Source organism: Aquarana catesbeiana, linkage group LG07 (assembly GCF_042186555.1).
Source record: "Aquarana catesbeiana isolate 2022-GZ linkage group LG07, ASM4218655v1, whole genome shotgun sequence".
Lineage (NCBI taxonomy): Eukaryota > Metazoa > Chordata > Amphibia > Anura > Ranidae > Aquarana > Aquarana catesbeiana.
In genome coordinates, this window is record NC_133330.1 from 273,363,319 (window position 1) to 273,385,010 (window position 21,692).

The following is a 21,692-nucleotide window of genomic DNA, read 5'->3' on the forward strand; positions in this document are numbered from 1 at the left end:
GTCATCAGACAAAGTATTGTGTTGCGCAGAAGGTCAATGTTAAATTGGGGGGGGGGCTTGGCTGCTTGCTTAGGCCCAGAGGGAAGCAGCACGCCAGTCGTCAACAAGTGAGATTAATGTTTGTGATGTACATTCCTAACTACACATCCAAGAGCTGTCTGCAAAAGGAATGAACCAATGAACCAATACAAAACATTTAGCAACCATCTCTCCCTAATGGCAGAAAATTATGTCTTGTTGCTTTGGGCTACTGCATTTTGCCTATTATTCTTGTGTTTTGCCCTGCCTTTCCATAATTTTATGAATATATACTGTAAATGGCTTCTCATATTCTAAAGGCTACTCATATTCTAATAGCAGGGTTCCCCTAACTAAAAGAGTTCCTTCTTTGGACCTTAGAAGTAGGGTCTTTTAACTTTTGACTGAATTGTGCAGCGGACCCTGCTGGTTCCATTTTTTTCACCCAGCACTCTATTTCCCCTCCGTACACCACCATGGTGTTATTGGGACCTTCCTGTGAGAAGCAAGGAGGCTGCCTTCGCTAACTAGGTTTTATAGCTGTGAGTGGTTAACTGCAGCAGCCAAACCCGTACACTGTATAGACAGATTTTCAGCAACTGCAGCTATTCATGCCTGTTTGCACAGCCAGGCAAGGCTGGGGTTTAGCTTCCCACAGTGTGCCTTATAGGGGGTTTCACTTACTAGTGGTCATGTTTTGCACTGTGTTTTTTTTTTTTTTAAGCTCAGAACATTTAAGTGATCATATTACAATTATCTGCTTCATGATGGACATATAAGGCCGGCCATACATGGTTCAAATCTCAGCTGGTTTAGCAGGAACCTGCCGAGATTCGAACCATGTATGGGCAGGCTGAATGTACTGAGTTGATCGATCAATCAACTTAAGTACAACCAGCATGCTGGGTTTTACCTGCAATTATGGCTAGTGGCTTTTATAGCCACTAGCAATAATCACTGTTTTCTCCCGGCAGGGGCGCCCCCCATCGGTAGAAGACAATGGCCCAGCAGGAGGGATACCCGCATCAACACTATCTGTGTTGATGGCGGAATCCAGCGAATTGCTTTCCTACAACCCGTGGTTGCAGGAAAGAAATTCACTCTGTGTGTGGCCTGCCTAAGATATTTACATGTAATAGGTTGACTCACACCGATAAGTGGCAGACGTTAGAAGTGTTTAGTAATTATTTGTAAACTTTCATAAAAATAATGAAAGAAAATATAAAAGACCATTTCATAAATCATTCCAAAAAATAAAATAAAAATTCTACAAAAACCATTATGCTTTCCCTTCTAGCTAATACATGCCCAACACTACAAGTAATCGTTTTTTGTAGAATTATCTGTGCAATCAAGCTTCATTATGATTACCCACAGATAATGGGCACAGACACTTGAAGGTGCAGGTACTTAAAAATGTCAGGCATGAATGTACTAACAATGAGGTCAATGGCTTTTATTAAGCCAGAATACTTCTTTGAGACTGCGAACACTTCAAGTTCCGATCACTCCATTAAAACACAAATGGCTAGGCAATGGCATTCTTTAGACAAGAGTTCAAACTCATCGGATCAGCTAATACAATAGAGCAAGGTCAGAGTGATCCAAAGAAAAAAAGGTTAAAAGCTTTCTTACAGACAGCATGGATAGGATCGCTTAGTGCTTTATTGAACAATGCTTTTTTTTTTTTAAATAACAACAAGTTCTTTACAGTTAAAAAAATGAATACTGGAAGAGACATATAAAGAGCTATTTCACAATTGTTCAATAGTTGCCTATTTTACATTTATTTTTAGCCAACAAGTTTTCTATAGTCCTCCTATCACCAGCCCCATATACGTACCTTTCCTTTGCTTCCCTGCTACTTCATTTTGTGCTTTGAGACAAAGGAAATACTCTGTATTATGGAGGAACACGTGACTTGGTCCATGTGGCAACACTGGGTCAATTAGATGGTGGGGAAAATAATGGAAGGTACGTATATGCTGTTGGGGAGGACTATTAAAGTAAATCTATTGCTTTGCTCTGAATGTGAAGGTATGTTTGTATTAAACATGGGTTAGCTCTACCTTGTTTTAGTTATTTACTCCATGGAACTCATGGAGAACAGAAAGATTAGCCATGACAGAATTCCTACCTGGAGATTTAGGGGTTCTTTTTTTGTCTGGACCATTGCCAAAGACCTTCTCTGCATAGGAGGCCCTACTGGTAGCTATCATCTGCATAACTCTTAGAATCACCACTGATGCCATGTACACACAATTGGACTTCTCGTCGGAAAAAGATATGACGGCTTTTCCGACGGGATTCCGCTAAAGTTTTCCTTGCATACACACGGTCACGCAAAAGTTTGCTGAACTTACCACCATCAAGAATGTGGTGACGTACAATACTACGACGAGCCGAGAAAATGAAGTTCAATGCTTCCGAGCATGCGTAGGAATTTTGCCCGTCGGAATTGCCACAGACGATCGCATTTTCGCATAGGAACTTTTTCCGACCGAAAAATTGAGAACCTGCTCTCAATCTTTTGCTGGCTGGAATTCGGCCAGCAAAAGTCCGATGGAGCATACACTTTTTCTGACGAAAAACTCTCATCGGTCTTTTGCGGGCCGAAATTCCGATCGTGTGTACACGGCATTAGGCAAAGTAGGGAGTTTTTTGGGGCTTAATTTCATCCTCTGAGGTTGCTTCAATTTATCAGCATCAGTCTATAGGTGAAATAGCATTCTTGTAAGGTAAGAACACAGCCAAAAGCAGAAGACATTTCCTCAGCTAGTTCTATAGCCATGAGTTACATAGTTACATAGTTATATAGTAGGTGAGGTTAAAAAAAGACACAGGTCCATCAAGTCCAACCTATGTGTGTGATTATATGTTAGTATTAGATTGTATATCCCTGTATGTTGCGGTCTTTCAGGTGCTTATCTAATAGTTTCTTGAAGCTATCAATGCTCCCCGCTGAGACCACCGCCTGTGGAAGGGAATTCCACATCCTTGCCGCTCTTACAGTAAAGAACCTTCTACATAGTTTAAGGTTAAACCTCTTTTCTTCAGATTTTAATGAGTGGCCACCTGTCTTGTTAAACTCCCTTCCACGAAAAAGTTTTATCCCTATTGTGGGGTCACCAGTACAGTATTTGTAAATTGAAATCATCTCCCTATCAAGTGTCTCTTCTCCAGAGAGAATAAGTTCAGTGCTCGCAACCTTTCCTCATAACTAATATCCTCCAGACCTTTTATTAGCTTTGTTGCCCTTCTTTGTACTCGCTCCATTTCCAGTACATCCTTCCTGAAGACTGGTGCCCAGAACTGGACAGCATACTCCAGGTGAGGCCGGACCAGAGTCTTGTAGAGCGGGAGAATAATCATTTTATCTCTCGAGTTGATCCCCTTTTTAATGCATGCCAATTATCTGTTTGCTTTGTTAGCAGCAGCTTGGCATTGCATGCCATTGCTGAGCCTATCATCTACTAGGACCCCCAGGTCCTTTTCCATCCTAGATTCCCCCAGAGGTTCTTCCCCCAGTGTATAGATTGCATTCATATTTTTGCCACCCAAATGCATTATTTAAATTTTTTATGTTTAAGTTCTACTACAAAAAAAATGGACTTCAACTTTAAAGCAGAGGTGTTCAGATGGTCACACACACATATCATCAATATGAAACAGTCATCCGCTTGGAATTTAGTCATCCATATAAATATAAAGGAGCAATACAGAGAATACAGGGGAGGAGTATCTTTTGTTTTTGTCTTTTTTTTTACACTCACTGGCCACTTTATTGGGTACACCTGTTCAATTGCTTGGTAACACAAATTGCTAATCAGCTAATCACATGGCAACAACTCAATGCATTTAGGCATCTAGACGTGGTGAAGACAACTTGCTGAAGTTTAAACCGAGCATCAGAATGAGGAAGAAAGTGGATTTAAGTGACTTTGAACATGGCGTGGTTGTTGGTGCCAGACGGCATGGCCTGAGTATTTCGAAAACTGCTAATCTACTGGGATTTTCACACACAACCATATCTATGGGTTACAGAGAATAGTCAGAAAAAGAGAAAATATCCAGTAATCGGCAGTTGTGTGGACGAAAATACCTTGTTGATGTCAGAGGTCAGAGGAGAACGGGCTATCAAATGGGTTTGAGATATTAGAAAGGCAACAGTAGTTCAAATAACCACTCCTTACAACCAAGGTATGCAAAATACCATCTCTGAATGCACAACACATCAAACCTTTAAGCAAATGGGCTACAGCAGCAGGAGACCACAACAGGTGCCCCTCCTGTCAGCTAAGAAAAGGAAACTGAGGCTACAATTCACACAGGCTCACCAAAATTGGACAATAGAATATTGGAAAAATGTTGAGTCTCAATTTCAGCTACAACATTTAGATGATAGGGCCAGAATTTGAGGTAAACAACATGAAAGCATGAATCCATCATGCCTTGTATCAATGGTTCAGGCTGGTGGTGGTGTAATGGTGTGGGAGATATTTTCTTGGCACACTTTTGGCCCCCTAGTACAAATTTAGCATTGTTTAAACACCATAGCACACATGAGAATTGTTGCTGACCTTTATGACTACAGTGTACCCATCTTCTGATGGCTCCTTCCAGCAGGATAATGCACCATGTCGCAAAGCTCAAATCATCTCAAACTGGTTTCTTAAACATGACAATGAGGTCACTGTACTCCAATGACCTCCACAGTCACCAGATTTCAATCCAATAGAGCACCTTTGAGATGTAGTGGAATGGGAGGTTTGCATCACGGATGTGCAGCTGACAAATCTGCAGCAACTGCGTGATGTTATCATGTCAATATGGACCAAAATCTCTGAGGAATGTTTCCAACAGCTTGTTAAATCTTTGTCACAAAGCAGTGGCGACTGGTGTTTTTTTGGGGGGGTGGTAAACAACAACCCCCCCGAGTGGCCGTCGGCACCTCCCCCCCCCGCGCTCGCTGTCTGCCCGGTGGTCTGGCACTTACCCCATCTAGGTGGCAGGTGGGGGGTGGCGAGTGGCAGGCAGCAGCTTCTGTGTCATGTCTTCAATCATGGTAGCTTCCACTGTGCGTCTCCTCCCCTCCTCCTAAGCATCCAATAGGATTGCTTGTCCATTCAGCCAATCGGGTAGCGGGTCAAGACCTGCTTCCTGATTCGCTGAGAGGAGGATCAGTGTTACAATAGCGAATATTACATAGTTACAGAACCCTCTACGTAGTTTAAGGTTAAACCTCTTTTCTTCTAATTTTAATGAGTGGCCACAAGTCTTGTTAAACTCTCTTCTGTGAAAAAGTTTTATTCCTATTGTGGGGTCACCAGTACGGTATTTGTATATTGAAATCATATCCCCTCTCAAGCGTCTCTTCTCCAGAGAGAATAAGTTCAGTGCTCGCAACCTTTCCTCATAACTAATATCCTCCAGACCCTTTATTAGCTTTGTTGCCCTTCTTTGTACTCGCTCCAATTCCAGTATATACTTCCTGAGGACTGGTGCCCAGAACTGCACAGCATACTCTAGGTGCGGCTGGACCAGAGTCTTGTAGAGCGGGAGAATTATCGTTTTATCTCTGGAGATGATCCCCTTTTTAATGCATGCCAATATTCAGTTTGCATTGTTAGCAGCAGTTTGGCATTGCATGCCATTGCTGAGCCTAACATCTACTAGGATCCCCAGGTCCTTTTCCATCCTAGATTCCCCCAGATGTTCTCCCAGTGTATAGATTGCATTCATATTTTTGCCACCCAAATGCATTATTTTACATTTTTCTACATTAAACCTCATTTGCCATGTAGTTGCCCCCCCCCATTAATTTGTTCAGATCTTTTTGCAAGGTTTCCACATCCTGCGGAGAAGTTATTGCCCTGCTTAGCTTAGTATTGTCTGCAAATACAGGGACTGAACTGTTTATCCCATCTTCCAGGTCGTTTATGAACAAATTAAACAGGATTGGTCCCAACACAGAACCCTGGGGTACCCCACTACCCATCCCTGACCATTCCGAGTACTCCCCATTTATCACCACCCTCTGAACTGCCCTTGTAGCCAGTTTTCAATCCATGTACTCACCCTATGGTCCACGCCAACGGACCTTATTTTGTACAGTGAACGTTTATGGGGAACTGTGTCAAATGCTTTTGCAAAATCCAGATACACCACGTCTACGGGGCTTCCTTTATCTAGCTGGCAACTCACCTCCTCATAGAAGGTTAGTAGATTGGTTTGGCAAGAACGATTCTTCTTGAATCCATGCTGATTACTGCTAATGATACCGTTCTCATTACTAAAATCTCGTATATAGTCCCTTATCATCCCATCCAAGAGTTTACATACTTTTGATGTTAGGCTAACTGGTCTGTAATTCCCAGGGATGTATTTTGGGCCCTTTTTTTAAATATTGGTGCTACATTGGCTTTTCTACAATCAGCTGGTACCATTCCAGTCAGTAGACTGTCTGTAAAAATTAGGAACAATGGTCTGGCAATCACTTGACTGAGTTCCCTAAGTACCCTCGGGTGCAAGCCATCTGGTCCCGGTGATTTATTAATGTTAAGTTTCTCAAGTCTAATTTTAATTATGTCCTCTGTTAACCATGGAGGTGCTTCCTGTGATGTGTCATGAGGATAAACACTGCAGTTTTGGCTACTGAAGCCCCCCGATTCCCTCGTGAAGACTGAGGAGAAGAATGAATTCAATACCTTCGCCATCTCCCCATCCTTTGTAACCAGATGTCCTTCCTCATTCTTTATGGGGCCAATATGGTCTGTCCTACCTTTTTTACTGTTTAAATACTTAAAGAATTTCTTGGGATTTTTTTTGCTCTCCTCCGCTGTGTGTCTTTCATGTTCTATCTTAGCCATCCTTATTGCACCCTTACATTTCTTGTTGCATTCTTTATAAAGTCTGAATGCTGATGATGATCCCTCAATCTTGTATTTTTTGAAGGCCTTCTCCTTTGCTTTTATATGTATTTTTACATTGGAGTTAAGCCATCCAGGACTTTTGTTCGCTCTTTTAAATTTATTACCCAATGGGATGCATTGACTAATGCCCTTATTTAATATGCTCTTAAAGCAAACCCATCTCTCCTCCGTGTTCTTTGTTCCTAAGATTTTATCCCAATTTATGCCTTCTAGCAATGTTTGTAGTTTAGGGAAGTTGGCTCTTTTGAAATTCAGTGTCTTTGTTATCCCTTTATGTTTCCTATTTGTGTGATTTATACTGAAACTAATTGACCTGTGATCCAAATCCAAATCCAAATCCTCCTCGTACAACAGTATCTCTAGTTTACCCATCTTGTCCGCCAGGCTCCTGGCATTGGTGAACATGCCACGTAGTTTAGACCGGTCGCATATTATCCTGGTATTGGGTGTTCCAAGACTGCAACTAGGACTTGCTACTATACTTACCTTGGGTTATTGTGCTTTGGTCAACCTACCACTAATGCCCCCAATACTACCCTCTGGAATATGTTCCGCACTGACTATCTCTACCTCTGGACTCTCCCCCCCATCTCCTAGTTTAAAAACCCCTCTAACTTTTTGGCCATCTTCATTCCCAGCTGATCTGCACCCTCCTCATCTAGGTGCAGTCCGTCCCTTCTATAGTACTGGTTATATTCATTTGCTAATTTGAAACACACCTGGGTGGGCTTGGTTCGAATTCTCTGCGCCCAAAGCCCACCCTATTTTGAAGCCTATTAGAGCCTCTGGCTCTGATCAGGTGCTTCAAAGCCCCCCTATCATTGGAATTCATGCACCCAGCATCCTGCAAGGGGCCAGATGCAAGGATGGGGGGGGCAGCGCCTGTGTGCCCTTAATGGACGGGCCGCCCCCCTGCCATGAAAAATTAAGGCAGTTCTGATGGCAAAAAAGGGGATCCAAATCGGTACCAGCAAGGTGTACTTAATAAAATGTCTGGTGGGTGTATTTTGCTCATTGACACACAAAGCTTGGCATGCTCTCTGCACACTGGCTGTGATTGACAGCAGCAGGCGCCAATGGCTCCCAGTGCTACCACCATGTCCAGTGAGAAGAGACAGAGGGCAGAGAGAGCTGCTGCTCATGGGCACAGCACTGGATTGAGATCAGGTTCAGGAAAGTATAAGAGGGGGTTGGGGGAGAGGGCTGCATGCAGAAGTTTTTATTTCATCTTATCTAAGAGAATATTTTAAGGTAAAAAAAAAAAACTTCTACCTTAAGACCACTTTCACACTGGGGCGGTTTGCAGGCGTTATTGTGCTAAAAATAGCGCCTCCTGTCAGCCACTTCTTTGGAGCGGTGAAGGAGCGGTGTATTCACAATCAATGGGACTGCGCGGCTATACCGCGGTAATACCGCGGCTATAGCTGTGCTATACGAGGGGTTTTAACCCTTTTTCGGCCGCCAGCGGGGGGTTAAAACCGCACCGCTAGCGGCCAAATACCGCGGTAAAACAGCGCTGTTTTACCGCCGACGCCCCCTACCGCCCCAGTGTGAAAGGGGCCTTACAATCAATTTAAGGCATTTCTAAAGCATACTATTTAAAGGATTGGTGTTTTTTCAAAGTTGCTGTTGAAACCACATGAAAAGATTGTATGGGCCCAGCTTCCTATGCCTTTTTTCTGGACAGTGGTTTGCTAATTAGCCTTAAATATTAGCCAGAATTTAATAACAAGACCCCCTATAGATTTCAACGGGATTCACCCCCAAGCAAGGATCTGACAAATTTCAAACGTGATTTACTAAACCCTTGGTGAGTGGAGCCCGGGCACAGGTAGCGCTTTTGTGGCCCGATCAAAAGCATTTTCAATGCTCTTGAATGATTCAGTTACATATGACCATCTTTGTAGCAGCTTCTGCACATACTATAGACTTTAATCAATACATTAATCAAAGAAAAGGATAAAAGAAGATTGGATGAGATTGACAGTATGAAAAAAAAAGTATAGAGCAGAATGACTGCATGGAGGCTTCAGCACCTGACCTTGTCCTCCAGCTGACTGATATCCGTAGATGAGAATGATGGTTGTAAAGAAAGATTTTGAAAGAATTTAGGCAAAGCTGGATTATCTATTTTTATAATATTACAAAAGAAAAGCTATATAAAGGGTTTGTTAAGAAGCTTTTTATACCACTGAAATGTGGGAATGAGGTTAAGTGAAAACCATAGACTATATTGGGTTTTCAATAAGCTAAATATCTTTGGTAACCCTGCTATCTTGCTCTGTCCTAGCCTGCTCTCTGCACAGATGGCCACAGATAAGGGTCTTGGTGGCAGAAGGAGATTTGTGATTTCACAGCTTCGCCCCTCAAATCTAATAATCTCTTCCCATTATCTAAAGCGATCAGGATTTTTGTTGCACCCTCTGCGTCACTTGTCATGTGGGACATCTTCATGGCAGAAGTAATATACAATCCTAAGACCTTATATCAAAATACATTGGTTTGTTGGTGATGATGATCTGCAGTCAGTAACAGATCTACAAACCTCAGTTAACCTTTTCGCTGCCAGAGCCGTTTTTGCAAATTTTTGTACACATGTTTAAAAAACGAATTTTCGGCCTGAAGATTACACAAAACCTCCAAACATTATAGATTTTCTTAAAGCAGACACCCTAAAGAATAAAATAATGTTAGTTCCAATTTTTATGTCACATGTTATTACCGCAAAGGTCTAGGGAATGCAAAATTTCAGTAAGCAAACAACACACTTAAATGAATTTAAGGACAAACAAACAAAATAAACTACCCACATTTTTGATAAAATATAAAAGACGAGGTTAAGCTGTGTAAATAGATAGCAAACATGGTTAACCTTAGATTTGTGTGCGCCCGTGAAATAGCGACAAACTTCAGTACCCTATATTTTCTATAGGCGACGCTTCTAAAGCCCCCTATAGGTATTAGTTTAGTGTTACAGAGGAGGTCTTGTGTTATAATTATTGCTCTACCTCTCTCTTGTGCGCAGCGATATGTAACGTGTATTGCAATTAACATTTTTACACGTAGGCGCCCTCGACTCATACATTTACCTTCATATATGTGCGGTTGGGGGGCCTCAAAACATTTTTGGGGGGATTTTATGTGCTTGGGTGTAACTTTATTTTATTTGCATTTTTTTTTCTACCTAACTTTTTTTTTTCATTACCTAGGGGACGACAAGCCGCCTATGTGATAATTGTTAGGTGACAGGTTCTCTTTAATGAGACATGCAGGGTCTAAAAGACCCTGCATGTCTCCCCTGTGCCTTACTAAATGTTTTGCAATGCAGATCGGGTTGCAAAACTTTTTTTCCCTGCTAAGCTAGCCAGGGATACTGAGAGCTTGACCCGGAAATAAAAATAAACATGAATTTCATTAAAAAGGTTTAACAACACCACTAATGTATGTGGAATGTGATGTGTAAAGATGTGGAATATTTAAAGGATTTTTGAAAAGCTTTTTGATCATTAATCCCCACACCTAATGAATGAGAGACAGTGTGAAAGAACCCTTCAAACAAACTTTAATAAATCCACAACGGTACATACTATGGAAACAGTGACTTCACCGTTAGAGACACGCGGCTTTTATGAACGTATCGGTATAAAATTTATGTTGATAAACTTAAAAATGTGGGCATGTCAGCGATTTAAGTTGGCTGTGCGTTTCAGTGGAAAATGTGAAGAATTTTATACAGGACAGTCAATGGAAAAAAGTGTAGAACTCTTGTCATTTGGAAGCTCAACCAACCAAGAGTAAAAGACGTATCACAAAACTGAGCACATTGCCTGAAACTAGACAAAAATACCTACGTTTTGATGTATAAATTGTGTATGACAAGTAGATCTGGTGGGCATGAGAGCAATTTATAGAGAGGGAACTAAGATAATTTTTTTAAGGCTCTGTGCTCTAGCTATGACATCATCCACTCTAAGCAGCCCAATACACACTCTGTTTAATTGATAAAATTTCCTGAAATGATCACTAAACTTAAACAGCTTTTTCACAAAAACTCTAAAAGATATCAAACTGAAAAGATATAGCCAGATAGCAGGATATTTTGTGAACATTTTAAAGTTTGTTTGGCGTCTGTAGGTGAAAGTATGAAGGAGCTGAAACTTTTGGGAGCGGAATTTGAAGCATGCTCATATTCACTTGAATGTTAAAAAAGTGTTAAAAAACGTAATATTTTAAAAAATATAAATAGTAGAAAAAAAGTTGAAGAAGTCCCATCATTAGCTGAAAGAGCTGAACATTTTAAAAGTTGAATGGTTTTAATAGCTGGAAGTATGCAGAAGTTACGCAGAGCAGGACTGCTGAAGCATTCCCACTAATTAAAAAGCGTTCTTGGTTTGCGATGCTCAGATGCAGTATAGTCTACTTTGACTAGTATGCATGTGAGATGTTTGTAAATCCAGATTTTTCACATAGCAAAGAAAGCAGAGGTGCCTGCCATTATTGTTAGCCAGGAAGCTTTCTTTTGTGGGCCCCTATGATCCCTGTTTTACCTTGTTACTAGAGTTGGGACTTCCCTAACTTTAGGAAAAAGCTTTTCCCATCTAGCAATCCCTTACCTAGTGAGATTGTCTCAGTGGTCAATAAAAGCACTCTCATTGGACACAGGGATGGTGAGTAGGCAGGTCCTAGCCCTGAAGTCAGCGGAGAAAAAGGCTCTTTGTAACACAGTAAAATCCGAATTAAAGAGAAGCACGTAAGCAATTTTCTGGCCAACAATAAAAATAGCAAGCACCTATTTGTGTTTGCTCTTAAACAGAACTTTTACATGTTTTATCCACCCTTGCAGTTGAGTGGTGTGTAAGTTAATAGAACATCCTCATCTCTCCTCTAGACATTACAAGAATTTAACCCTTGCAGGGTTGGGGTCAATGCAAGGTTGGCTTTTTCATTTTCCTGGAGTTTGGCTTCAGGTTGGGTTCACACTAGAGCATGCAGCAGCTCATAGAAGGAGCCCAGTGCGTCTCCATTCACCGTTTCAGGTCCGATTTCAGTGTGAGTTTTTGGCTGAATTCGGACCTAAAATGGACCAAAAGACACACGGGCCTCCTGTGCAATTCACATCGGAGCCGCTCCCGAGATGTGTGAACCGGTCACAATCTTCTGCTATGGGAATTGGATGCGGAGAAACCAGCATCCAATTCACAATAGTGTGAACCCAGCCTGAAAGCCCAATTTAAGCCAATTATTTACATAACATTTTGTTTGCTGTCCTTGACCTGGTTACATAGATTTCACCTTATTTCCTGTCCCTAAGGCTCCATGCACATTGGAGCTCAAAAAAGCTTTTTCTGGATGGCAGATTGCTGGCAGAAAATGTTGTTTTTATGGGCGTTTTTAATAAAAATACACAGAGGACACTCCAAAAATCCCACAGTGCATTCCCAAACTTCCACAATGCATTGAATAAATAGAACGCTGAACGCTAATTAATGCATGTGTATGCGTGTTTATGAGCGTTTATCGGCGTTTATTGGTGTTTAGCATTTTTTAGCTTTTTTTTTATGGTTAGGAAAACGGCACTTTGAACGCAATTTTATGGAGTTCAGAGAACAGCCCATAAACCCCACTGCTGATAAAAGCTAAAAAATGTCCATGTGTGCATGGACACACAGGATAACATAGAGTGGAGTTTGTCACAGTTGAGTTAAAGTGGTTGTAAACCCTTACAGACCACTTTGTGCTACAGGTAAGCCTATAATAAGGCTTATCTGTATCTACCCAGGATATCTCCTAAACCTGCACAGTTTAGGAGATATCCCCTGTATTTGCATGTGCCGCGCACTGACACAAACTGAAGCAACGGCACGTATGTGCCGTTGCTTCAGTGAGTGTGTCGTTACCGCACGCATGCGCGGGAGTGACGTCATCGCGGCTCCGGCCATCACAGCGCCGGAGCCGCGATACCTGAAAGTAACCCCCAGGAGTGATGTTGGCCACTGGAGCGGTGTACGGGCACCGCAGCGAGGGCTTCAATCTCAGGTGAGTATTACATAATGAGCTAGTATGCTATGCATACTAGCTCATTATACCTTTGTCTTGCAGGTGTTAGTTTTTTTTTGTAAAGTGAGTTTACAATCACTTTAAAGTGGTTGTAAACATCAGACATGGAATATGAGCAAAGCATATAATTTTATAGTGTGTACACTTCCTCAATTAAGAGCACAAAGTGTAATTTGTCTGCTGCTTCTTTCCTCTGCTATCAACATGCATCATTTCTGACAAGTTTTCCTGACACCAAGAAAAAAATGGTGACAGGGGAGGGCCCATCAGCAGATTGACAACCTCAGCTTTGTTCCTGTGAGCTGTGTGGAGGGGATGTGTCCCTTCCCTCAATCAGCTCTCAGAGCTGTCCTCACTGAGCCAATCATGTGAAAGCTAAAATGCTGTTTTTTATTATCCTTGCATGTCCCCCTCGGATTTACAGTGACTGCACTTCTAAGTGCAAAGTGGATTTGCCTTTCATAAATAACCCCCAATATGTTTACCTTACACCTTGACTTCTACCTGCAGCATCCAGGTGAGGGGGATCTCATGGACCTTACGGTGAGATCCTGGGAATGATGAGGATTGCTGCACCGTGATGGAGTGTTTTCTTGTGAGATTTTGGATCTTCAGTGTTCTCAAGAAGTTCTGTGATATCACCCTTACCCAGGTAGAAGTTGAGGTGTATGGTAAGTATATTTTTTCATTTTTATTGTAATATGTGTTTGTGTTTTTTTTTTTTTAAAGCTGCTTTTTTACATGGGAAGGAGCATCTAAATAATAAGTAACATTTTGATGCAAAGTTTGCTTTATACAAATCCTCTAGTGTCACAGGAGCTTAGAAAGTTCAACTCCTACAATGTATTTTTTTTTTAATAACTGGCATGCCTCCAAGAAAAAGGAGAAAAAAGAAAAAGGAAAAAAGACAGCGGCTGCATGAGAGTTCCTTATAGTGTAGTGGTTTGATGAAATGAAAGAAGAGAAAGTAAAAAGGCAATGGTGAACTCAAATCTGTGAAGTTGCTGAGATCCCTAATGGGGGATTGGAAAACCTGGAGTGAAAGCCTGCAGGGAATGTAACTGTTCCTGCGCAGAAAGCCAACACACTCAATGTTTGTGGGGAGATCCAGACAACCCTAAACACTGCAGTCTCTGGATTCCGGTGTATTCGCAGTAGGAGGTCATTGAGCCCCAAAAATAGTAAAGCGGTGTCAGCAGAGGTGCCTTTGCCGATGCTACTTTCCCATGTTTGGGGCTGAAAGACCTCTTACTGAGATTGTTTCATTTTTCTTTCTTTGTTTTAGACATACTAGAATGCAGTGGCGGCCCGTCCATTAGGGGTGCCCGGGCGCCGCCCCCTCTCTTCTCGCCACCCCCTATATGCATAATGGATAGATTAATTCATGCATTACCCTATTCATGCGCCCGGCCCCTTTCAGGGCACCAGGCGTATGAATTACAGCAGCCAGAGGTTCTAATAGGCTTCAAAATAGGGTGGGCTCGGGTCGCAGAAAGTGCGCTCTGATCTCACCCAGATGTGTTACAACAGTGAATGAACATTCACTGTTGAAACACCGATCCTCAATCCGGCCAATCAGAAGCGAGTGTGAGACCCGTTTTCCGATTGGCTGAAAAGATTGGCGGATTGGCTCCCATGCACAACTGCACCAGATTCTGAGTGCCTCAGCTTTAGTAAATCTCCTCCCTAGGGGGGAGATTTTCTAAAGGCAAATAGACTGTATGCTTTGCAAAGTGCAATTGCAGTTGCCCCAGACCTTAGTAAATGAGCAGAAGCTCTGCTGACTTCCATCATCCAATCATGTGCAAGCAAAAATGCATTTTTATTAGTTTCCCTTGCATGTGATTGGGTATTCTTTGCAAAGTGAAGCCTTACCTAATTTACTAAGCTCTAGGGAAACTGCACTTGCAAAGTGCACAGTCTATTCATCTATAGTAAATCAACAGCATAGTGTGTTTGATATATAAACGCAAGTTCCAGTTAAAACTTGTTTTTGGTCTTGGACAAAGTAGGGATTCTGTATTAGCCCCCATTAGGGAGATCTCCCCTTACTTCCTGTCCCAGTGACAAAAAGCACAAAAGATAAGAATAAAAAATGTTACTGGAACAGAGGTAACATTTCCCTGTTCTTTTAACCACTTTAATACAGGGCACTTATACACCGTTCTGCCCAGACCAATTTTCCGCTTTCAGCTTTGTCGCAGTTTGAATGACAATTGCGCGGTCTTCCATCACTGTACCTAAACTAAATTTTTATCATTTTGTTCCCACAAATAGAGCTTTCTTTTGGTGGTATTTGATCACCTCTGCGTTTTTTATTTTTTGCTAAACAAATAAAAAAGCCCGAAAATGTTGAAAAAAATAAAAGTTTTACCTTTGTTTCTGTTATAAAATTTTGTAAATAAGTAAGTTTTCTCTTTCATTGATGGGCACTGATAAGGCGGCACTGACAGGCACTGATAAGGCAGCACCGATGAGGTGGCACCAATGAGTGGGCACTGAGGGGCACTGACGATGGGCACTGATATGCGGGAAACTGATGGGCACTGGTAGGCGGCACTGATGGGTGGCACTGATATGCAGCACTGATGGGCATTGATAGGCGGCACTGATGGGCACTCATGGGTGGCACTGGTGGGCATTGATGGGCACTGATAGGCAACACTGATGGGCACTAAAAGGCTGCAAAGATGGGTTCTTATAGGTGGCACTGATGGGTGGCACTGCTGGGCACTGATAGGCGGCACTGCTTGGCACCGATGGGCATTGATATGTGGCACTGATGGGCACTGATACGCGGCACTGATATGAGGCACTGATAGACACCACGCAACAAGGATCGCCGTGATGCGCGCCCCCGGGGACGCGCAGCGGCTTAATACCCTGAAGACGTCATATGACGCCCAGTCAGGATATTGAAACCACTTTGCCACCGTCATTCTGCTATATGGCGGGCGGCAAGTGGTTAAAAACCGCACTGCGGCTCGCCCAGCACATGTGTGAACTGGCTGCATTGAGAAGGCTGCCGGGTCACATGTTATACGAATCAGAATCAGAAACCGCATCCGATTCTTATATACGTGACCTGAGCCTAAGGTACTTGCACTTATTGCATTTGAAAATACATTTAAATATGTGTTAATGATTACAGAGTTGCATTAATTTGTGCCTTTTATATCTACCTAAAGTTCAGCTTTAAAGTATTTGGAAAGGGCAATATAAACATATAGGGGTTGATTAACTAAAACTCAAGATTGCAAAATCTGGTGCAGTCCTGCATAGAAACCAATCAGCTTCTAGTTTTTGTTTTTTTCTTTTTGTCAAAGCTTAATTGAACAAGCTAAAGTTAAAAGCTGATTGGCTACCAGTTCACACATGTGCGGGGCGGCCGCAGTGCAGTTTTTAGTCCTGTGCGATTTTGGGTCTGGTTCAGGTGCGATTTCAGGTATAAATTCACACCTCAATCGCACATGAACCAGTGAATAGAACCGCACCAGACTCCTGCACTAAAACTGCGGGTGCATATGTGTGAACCCAGCCTCAATGTAACCTGGTATGAGCCTTTTGTAGGCTCTGTATGGCAAAGGTGGAGTGTGAGAGGAAGAAGCATGTGCTGACAGGAAGAGAAAGCAGTGTCAGAGAGAACAGTGTGCTGTTTCTCCTTCACTGTCCAATCAGAGGCTGGGGCAGATCCAGGATGGCCTGGGCTCAGAGGAAGTGGGTTGAAAGATGCTGGCCATCAGACTGAGGCCAACTAGCAGCAGCAAAATACTACTGTGGGGAAAATCGCTGTATTAATGCTGAATATTATTACAGCAACAGTCGATTTTGTTGTTTTATCTTTTAATTGGCTTTTCATTTTTAATGTTATTTTTAGTTGAATTGTTGGTTTAAAGTTGACCTATGGGCAAACTAGAAGTTATACTAGTTGCCTTTAAATAATAATAAAAAAAATATTATTAATTTTTTACTATTTAAAAGTTTCCTCAATTTGCATCCTTTAATACCTGCTTTAAATAAGGCTTAAGTGTCACTAAAGATACTTATGCAGTTTGCGGATTTCAAAATGACTAATTTCTTCTTACGCAGATTTTGAAATGATGACATAAGTGGTACAACATTGTACAAAATGGGTTCAATTACAGGTGGAAGTCAAAGCTTACATAGCGTGTAACAGTTTTAGTATGGGCTACATTATCAAACATGAATTAGCAGCTGGCTACACCAGGGAAAGCTAGGGAGTGATACTTGGTGGACATAGTTTCATAGATGACCATTAGGCCTCATGCACACGGAAGGTTTTACAGCCGCTTTTTTGAGCGTTTTTTGCAGCTTAAAAACGCCTGTCTATGTTAGTCTATGGCTTCATGCCCACCTAGGCGTTTTTGAGCTGCAAATGGCATAGGCATTTTTAAGCTGTAAAAAAAAACCAGGACCAGTGGGTTCTGAGAGACGTTTTTCAGCTGTAAAAACGCTCTAACGCAGATAAACGCAGATAAACGCAGATAAACGCTGATAAACGCTGATAAACGCTCAAAAACATCGCTCACCAATGTTTTTTAATGTTTTTGATCCATTAAAAAAATAAATAAATAAATAAAAATGCTAAAAAACGCTAAAAAACGCTAAAAAACACTAAAAAACGCTATTGCAAAAACGTTGAAAAAGTTAAAAAAACTCACTGCAAAGCTACTGGCGTTTCATAACGTTATTTTAACATCCCGTGTGCATGAGGCCTTACACTCAATCATATATTAGTATCAGGCAACATTCATCATGCTTGTGGTCAGCTTCAGACCTCTGCTGGCCAATTTAATCTCCAAAGCAATACCTACCTGTCTAGTTGAGTTTTTCATCCAGTAAACTATTGTCCCTGCAGGAAATAAACAGTATCTCACAAAAGTGAGTACACCCCTCACATTTTTATAAATATTTTACTATATATTTTTATGTGACAATACTGAAGAAATGACACTTTGCTACAATGTAAAGTAGTGAGTGTACAGCTTGTATAACAGTGTAAATTTGATGTCCCCTCAAAATAACTCAACACACAGCCATTAATGTCTAAACCGCTGGCAACAAAAGTGAGTACACCCCTAAGTGAAAATGTCCAAATTGGGCCCTCAGTGTCAATATTTTGTGTGGCCACCATTATTTTCCAGCACTGCCTTAACCCTCTTGGGCATGGAGTTCACCAGAGCTTCACAGGTTGCCACTGGAGTCTTTTTCCACTCCTCCATGGCGACATCACGGAGTTGGTGGATGTTAGAGACCTTGCACTCCTCCACCTTCCATTTGAGGATGCTCAACAGATGCTCAATAGGGTTTAGGTCTGGAGACATTTTTGGCCAGTCCATCACCTTTACCCTCAGCTTCTTTAGCAAGGCAGTGGTTGTCTTGGAGGTGTGTTTGGGGTCGTTATCATGTTGGTATACTGCCCTGCGGCCCAGTCTCCGAAGGTAGGGGATCATGGTCTGCTTCAGTATGTCACAGTACATGTTGGCATTCACGGATCCCTCAATGAACTGTAGCTCCCCAGTGTCGGCAGCACTCATGCAGCCCCAGTCCATGACACTCCCACCACAATGCTTGATTGTAGGCAAGACACACCTGTCTTTGTATTCCTCACCTGGTTGCTGCCTCACACACTTGACACCAACTGAACCAAATAAGTTTATCTTGGTCTCATCAGACCACAGGACATGGTTCCAGTAATCCATGACCTTAGTCTGCTTGTCTTCAGCAAACTGTTTGCAGGCTTTCTTGTGCATCATCTTTAGAAGAGGCTTCCTTTTGGGACGACAGCCATGCAGACCAATTTAATGAAGTGTGCGGCATATGGTCTGAGCACTGACAGGCTGACCCCCCACCCCTTTAACCTCTGCAGCAATGCTGGCAGCACTCATATGTCTATTTCCCAAAGACAACTTCTGGATATTGGTCGACCATAGCGGGGCCTGTTCTGAATGAAACATGTCGTGTTAAACCGCTGTATGGTCTTGGCCACTGTGCTGCAGCTCAGTTTCAGGGTCTTGGCAATCTTCTTATAGCCTAGGCCATCTTTATGTAGAGCAACAATTCTTTTTTTCAGATCCTCAGAGAGTTCTTGGCCATGAGGTGCCATGTTGAACTTCCAGTGACCAGTATGAGAGAGTAAGAGCGATAACACCAAATTCTCAACACCTGCTCCCCAGTCACACCTGAGATCTTGTAACACTAATGAGTCACATGACAACGGGGAGGGAAAATGGCTAATTGGGCCCAATTTGGACATTTTCACTTAGGGGTGTACTCACTTTTGTTGCCAGCGGTTTAGACATTAATGGCTGTGTGTTGAGTTATTTTGGGAGGACAGCAAATTTACACTGTTATACAAGCTGTACACTCACTACTTTACATTGCAAAGTGTCATTTCTTCAGTGTTGTCACATGAAAAGATATAATAAAATATTTACAAAAATGTGAGGGGTGTACTCACTTTTGTGAGATACTGTAACTATCTGGGATGTGTGCCCAGTGCATAGACCTGCATATACAGTACAGATCTATGCATCAATCTGTGAAAACATTGTTCATCATTCACATAAGACCACCATCTATCGCCTATAGCCATCTTATGACGTGATTACAGAAAAAAAATACTCTTTGATCTATATTCTTGAACTTTCTACATCACATGATTCTGAACAACAACTCTCATGCCTACACTGGAATTGCCATGTAAAATAACAATTTGCTGCCTGTAAAAGATCACATCCATTAAATGCAATTTACGTGTTCGGTACAGAGCAAGTCATCGAGTTCAGAGCTAAATTTACCACAAACTGACTATGGGGTAGATTTACTAAAACTGGAGCACTCAAAAGCTGGTGAAGCTTTGCATGGATACCCAATCAGCTTCTAACTTCAGTTTGTTCAATTAAGCTTTGGCAATAAAACCTGGAAGCTGATTGGTGTCTTTGCAGAGCTGCACCCGATTTTGCACCATGTAGTTTTAGTAAATAACCCCCTATGTCTCATTTTTCATCATGCTTTCAATGGGTGTTCAAGATAAAATCAAAACTGCGGCACTTTAAGGGGATCGGTGATCAATATAAACATGACTGAAGTATATCGGTGAATAAAAAAAAATGCATTCATCTGTCAAAACTTCAATACATCAACATCAGCACAATCATTATGGGAGATGTGTAAAGTATTTATATTGTGCAAGACTAACAAAGCTTTAATCAGTTTTCTGGTGCTGCAGCAAGCGCCTCTCCGGCATTCACAAAAGACCACAATTGTCCCCTGTGCCTAATCAATGTCCTCTCAATTTCCAAGTCTGGATCAAAGATTGGGATTTATTTTTCAAATGAAATTCCATCTCCAGACCCCGCTATTATCCCTTCCACCCACACAAATGGCTGCATTCATTTCAGTTTTACTTTTTGTTCCAGGCCAGTTTAAACAACCGCAGCCTATGATAATGTCATGATGAGTCAAGAAGGGAATGTTGCAGAGCATCCTTTGATAGAAGCATTGTTTGAGAACAAGCTCTTCCCAGCTCGGTTACATATTTCACTGCCTGCTTCCGCCTGTGTGAAAAGAGCCTTATGGATGTCGTTGTTTACACAGCTCATCTGCGTCTCCTTTCAAAGGGTTTGTATTTACACTCTCAAGGATTAGGATATATGATAGAAATAATAATGGATGCCGGTTGCCTAATGTGTCAGGCGAGTCACATTTTGCTCACAGCGTGAGATGGAAATTTTCACCTTCTCTGCAGGATGCAGAAAAATTGCAGCCCCTTAAGCTCTTCATTAATGCGCCCGATCTGCATGACATGGCATTAACGAGCAATGTTTTATCACCGTTACTTCGACACACATACCTTGCCTTGATTGCTACCTCTTTAAAGCTTTTTAACACAGATCTGGGAGTTATGGGCTCTATGGAGAAGGTGACAGAGGGGAAGATGTATGTGATCAACAGCTACAGGGTTAGGGATAGGACAACACAGGACAAGAAAATATGAGTGGGCTTTTGAAAATTGTAAATCTTACCCTAGATTTGACCCACAAGGCCGGGGCGGTTTTTCTGTTCCGTGACCCCCCAAAGCAGCATCCATTTCATCTGTGGTACGCGTCGGACAGCTCAGGCTGAGAGAACGGAGCTTGGTGCTTTGTTGCATTATCCAGAGAGGACAGACCCCCGCCTGACAAGTAATCCCCCCTACACCAAGCCTCCTGTCCTCGTTTGTGTGACAGCTCAGTTTCAGCCCTGTTAATCCCCCCTTAGGCGTCTGGTCAGGCAATGTAACACATGTGTTGGGAGCTGCTTGCATCTACCCCCATACCCCTGCCATTCCTTGTATTCACTGATGCTGAGGAGAACTATCCTGACTGCATGGGTACCAAAACACTAAAAGTCACGTGATGTCTGATTCAGGCATAACCTCTCCTCCTCCAATACCCCTATTAACTGTGTGTGATCAGAGCCCCGTCCTCTGCAGTGGATGATGGAGATCAGGGTTTAGAGCTGAGGATCTCTTAATAACCATCCTAGGCCCACTTCTGGGAATGCACAATGTCATTTTTTTTTCCAGCAAGTATACATGTTTTTAATACAGAGTCAAAAATGTAGGAGAGAATATTATTAAGCCCATATGGCAGACATGAAACAAAATATGAGGATAATGCC

The 21,692-nt window shown here is 42.1% G+C and overlaps 1 protein-coding gene across 2 annotated transcripts in view; it reads right to left on the reverse strand.

Annotated features, from left to right (window-relative positions):
- RGS8 (regulator of G protein signaling 8) overlaps window positions 1-21,451 on the reverse strand; it is a 99,547-nt gene extending 78,096 nt beyond the window's left edge. Inside the window, exon 1 of one of the 2 annotated variants that reach the window (XM_073593355.1) lies at window positions 21,056-21,451. In XM_073593355.1, coding sequence (XP_073449456.1) covers window positions 21,056-21,336 — 281 coding nt within the window. In that variant the 5' untranslated portion in view covers window positions 21,337-21,451. The remainder of the gene's footprint in view (window positions 1-21,055) is intronic. The other variant, XM_073593356.1, reaches the window with a different exon arrangement.
- Between the last annotated feature and the right edge of the window lie 241 nt (window positions 21,452-21,692).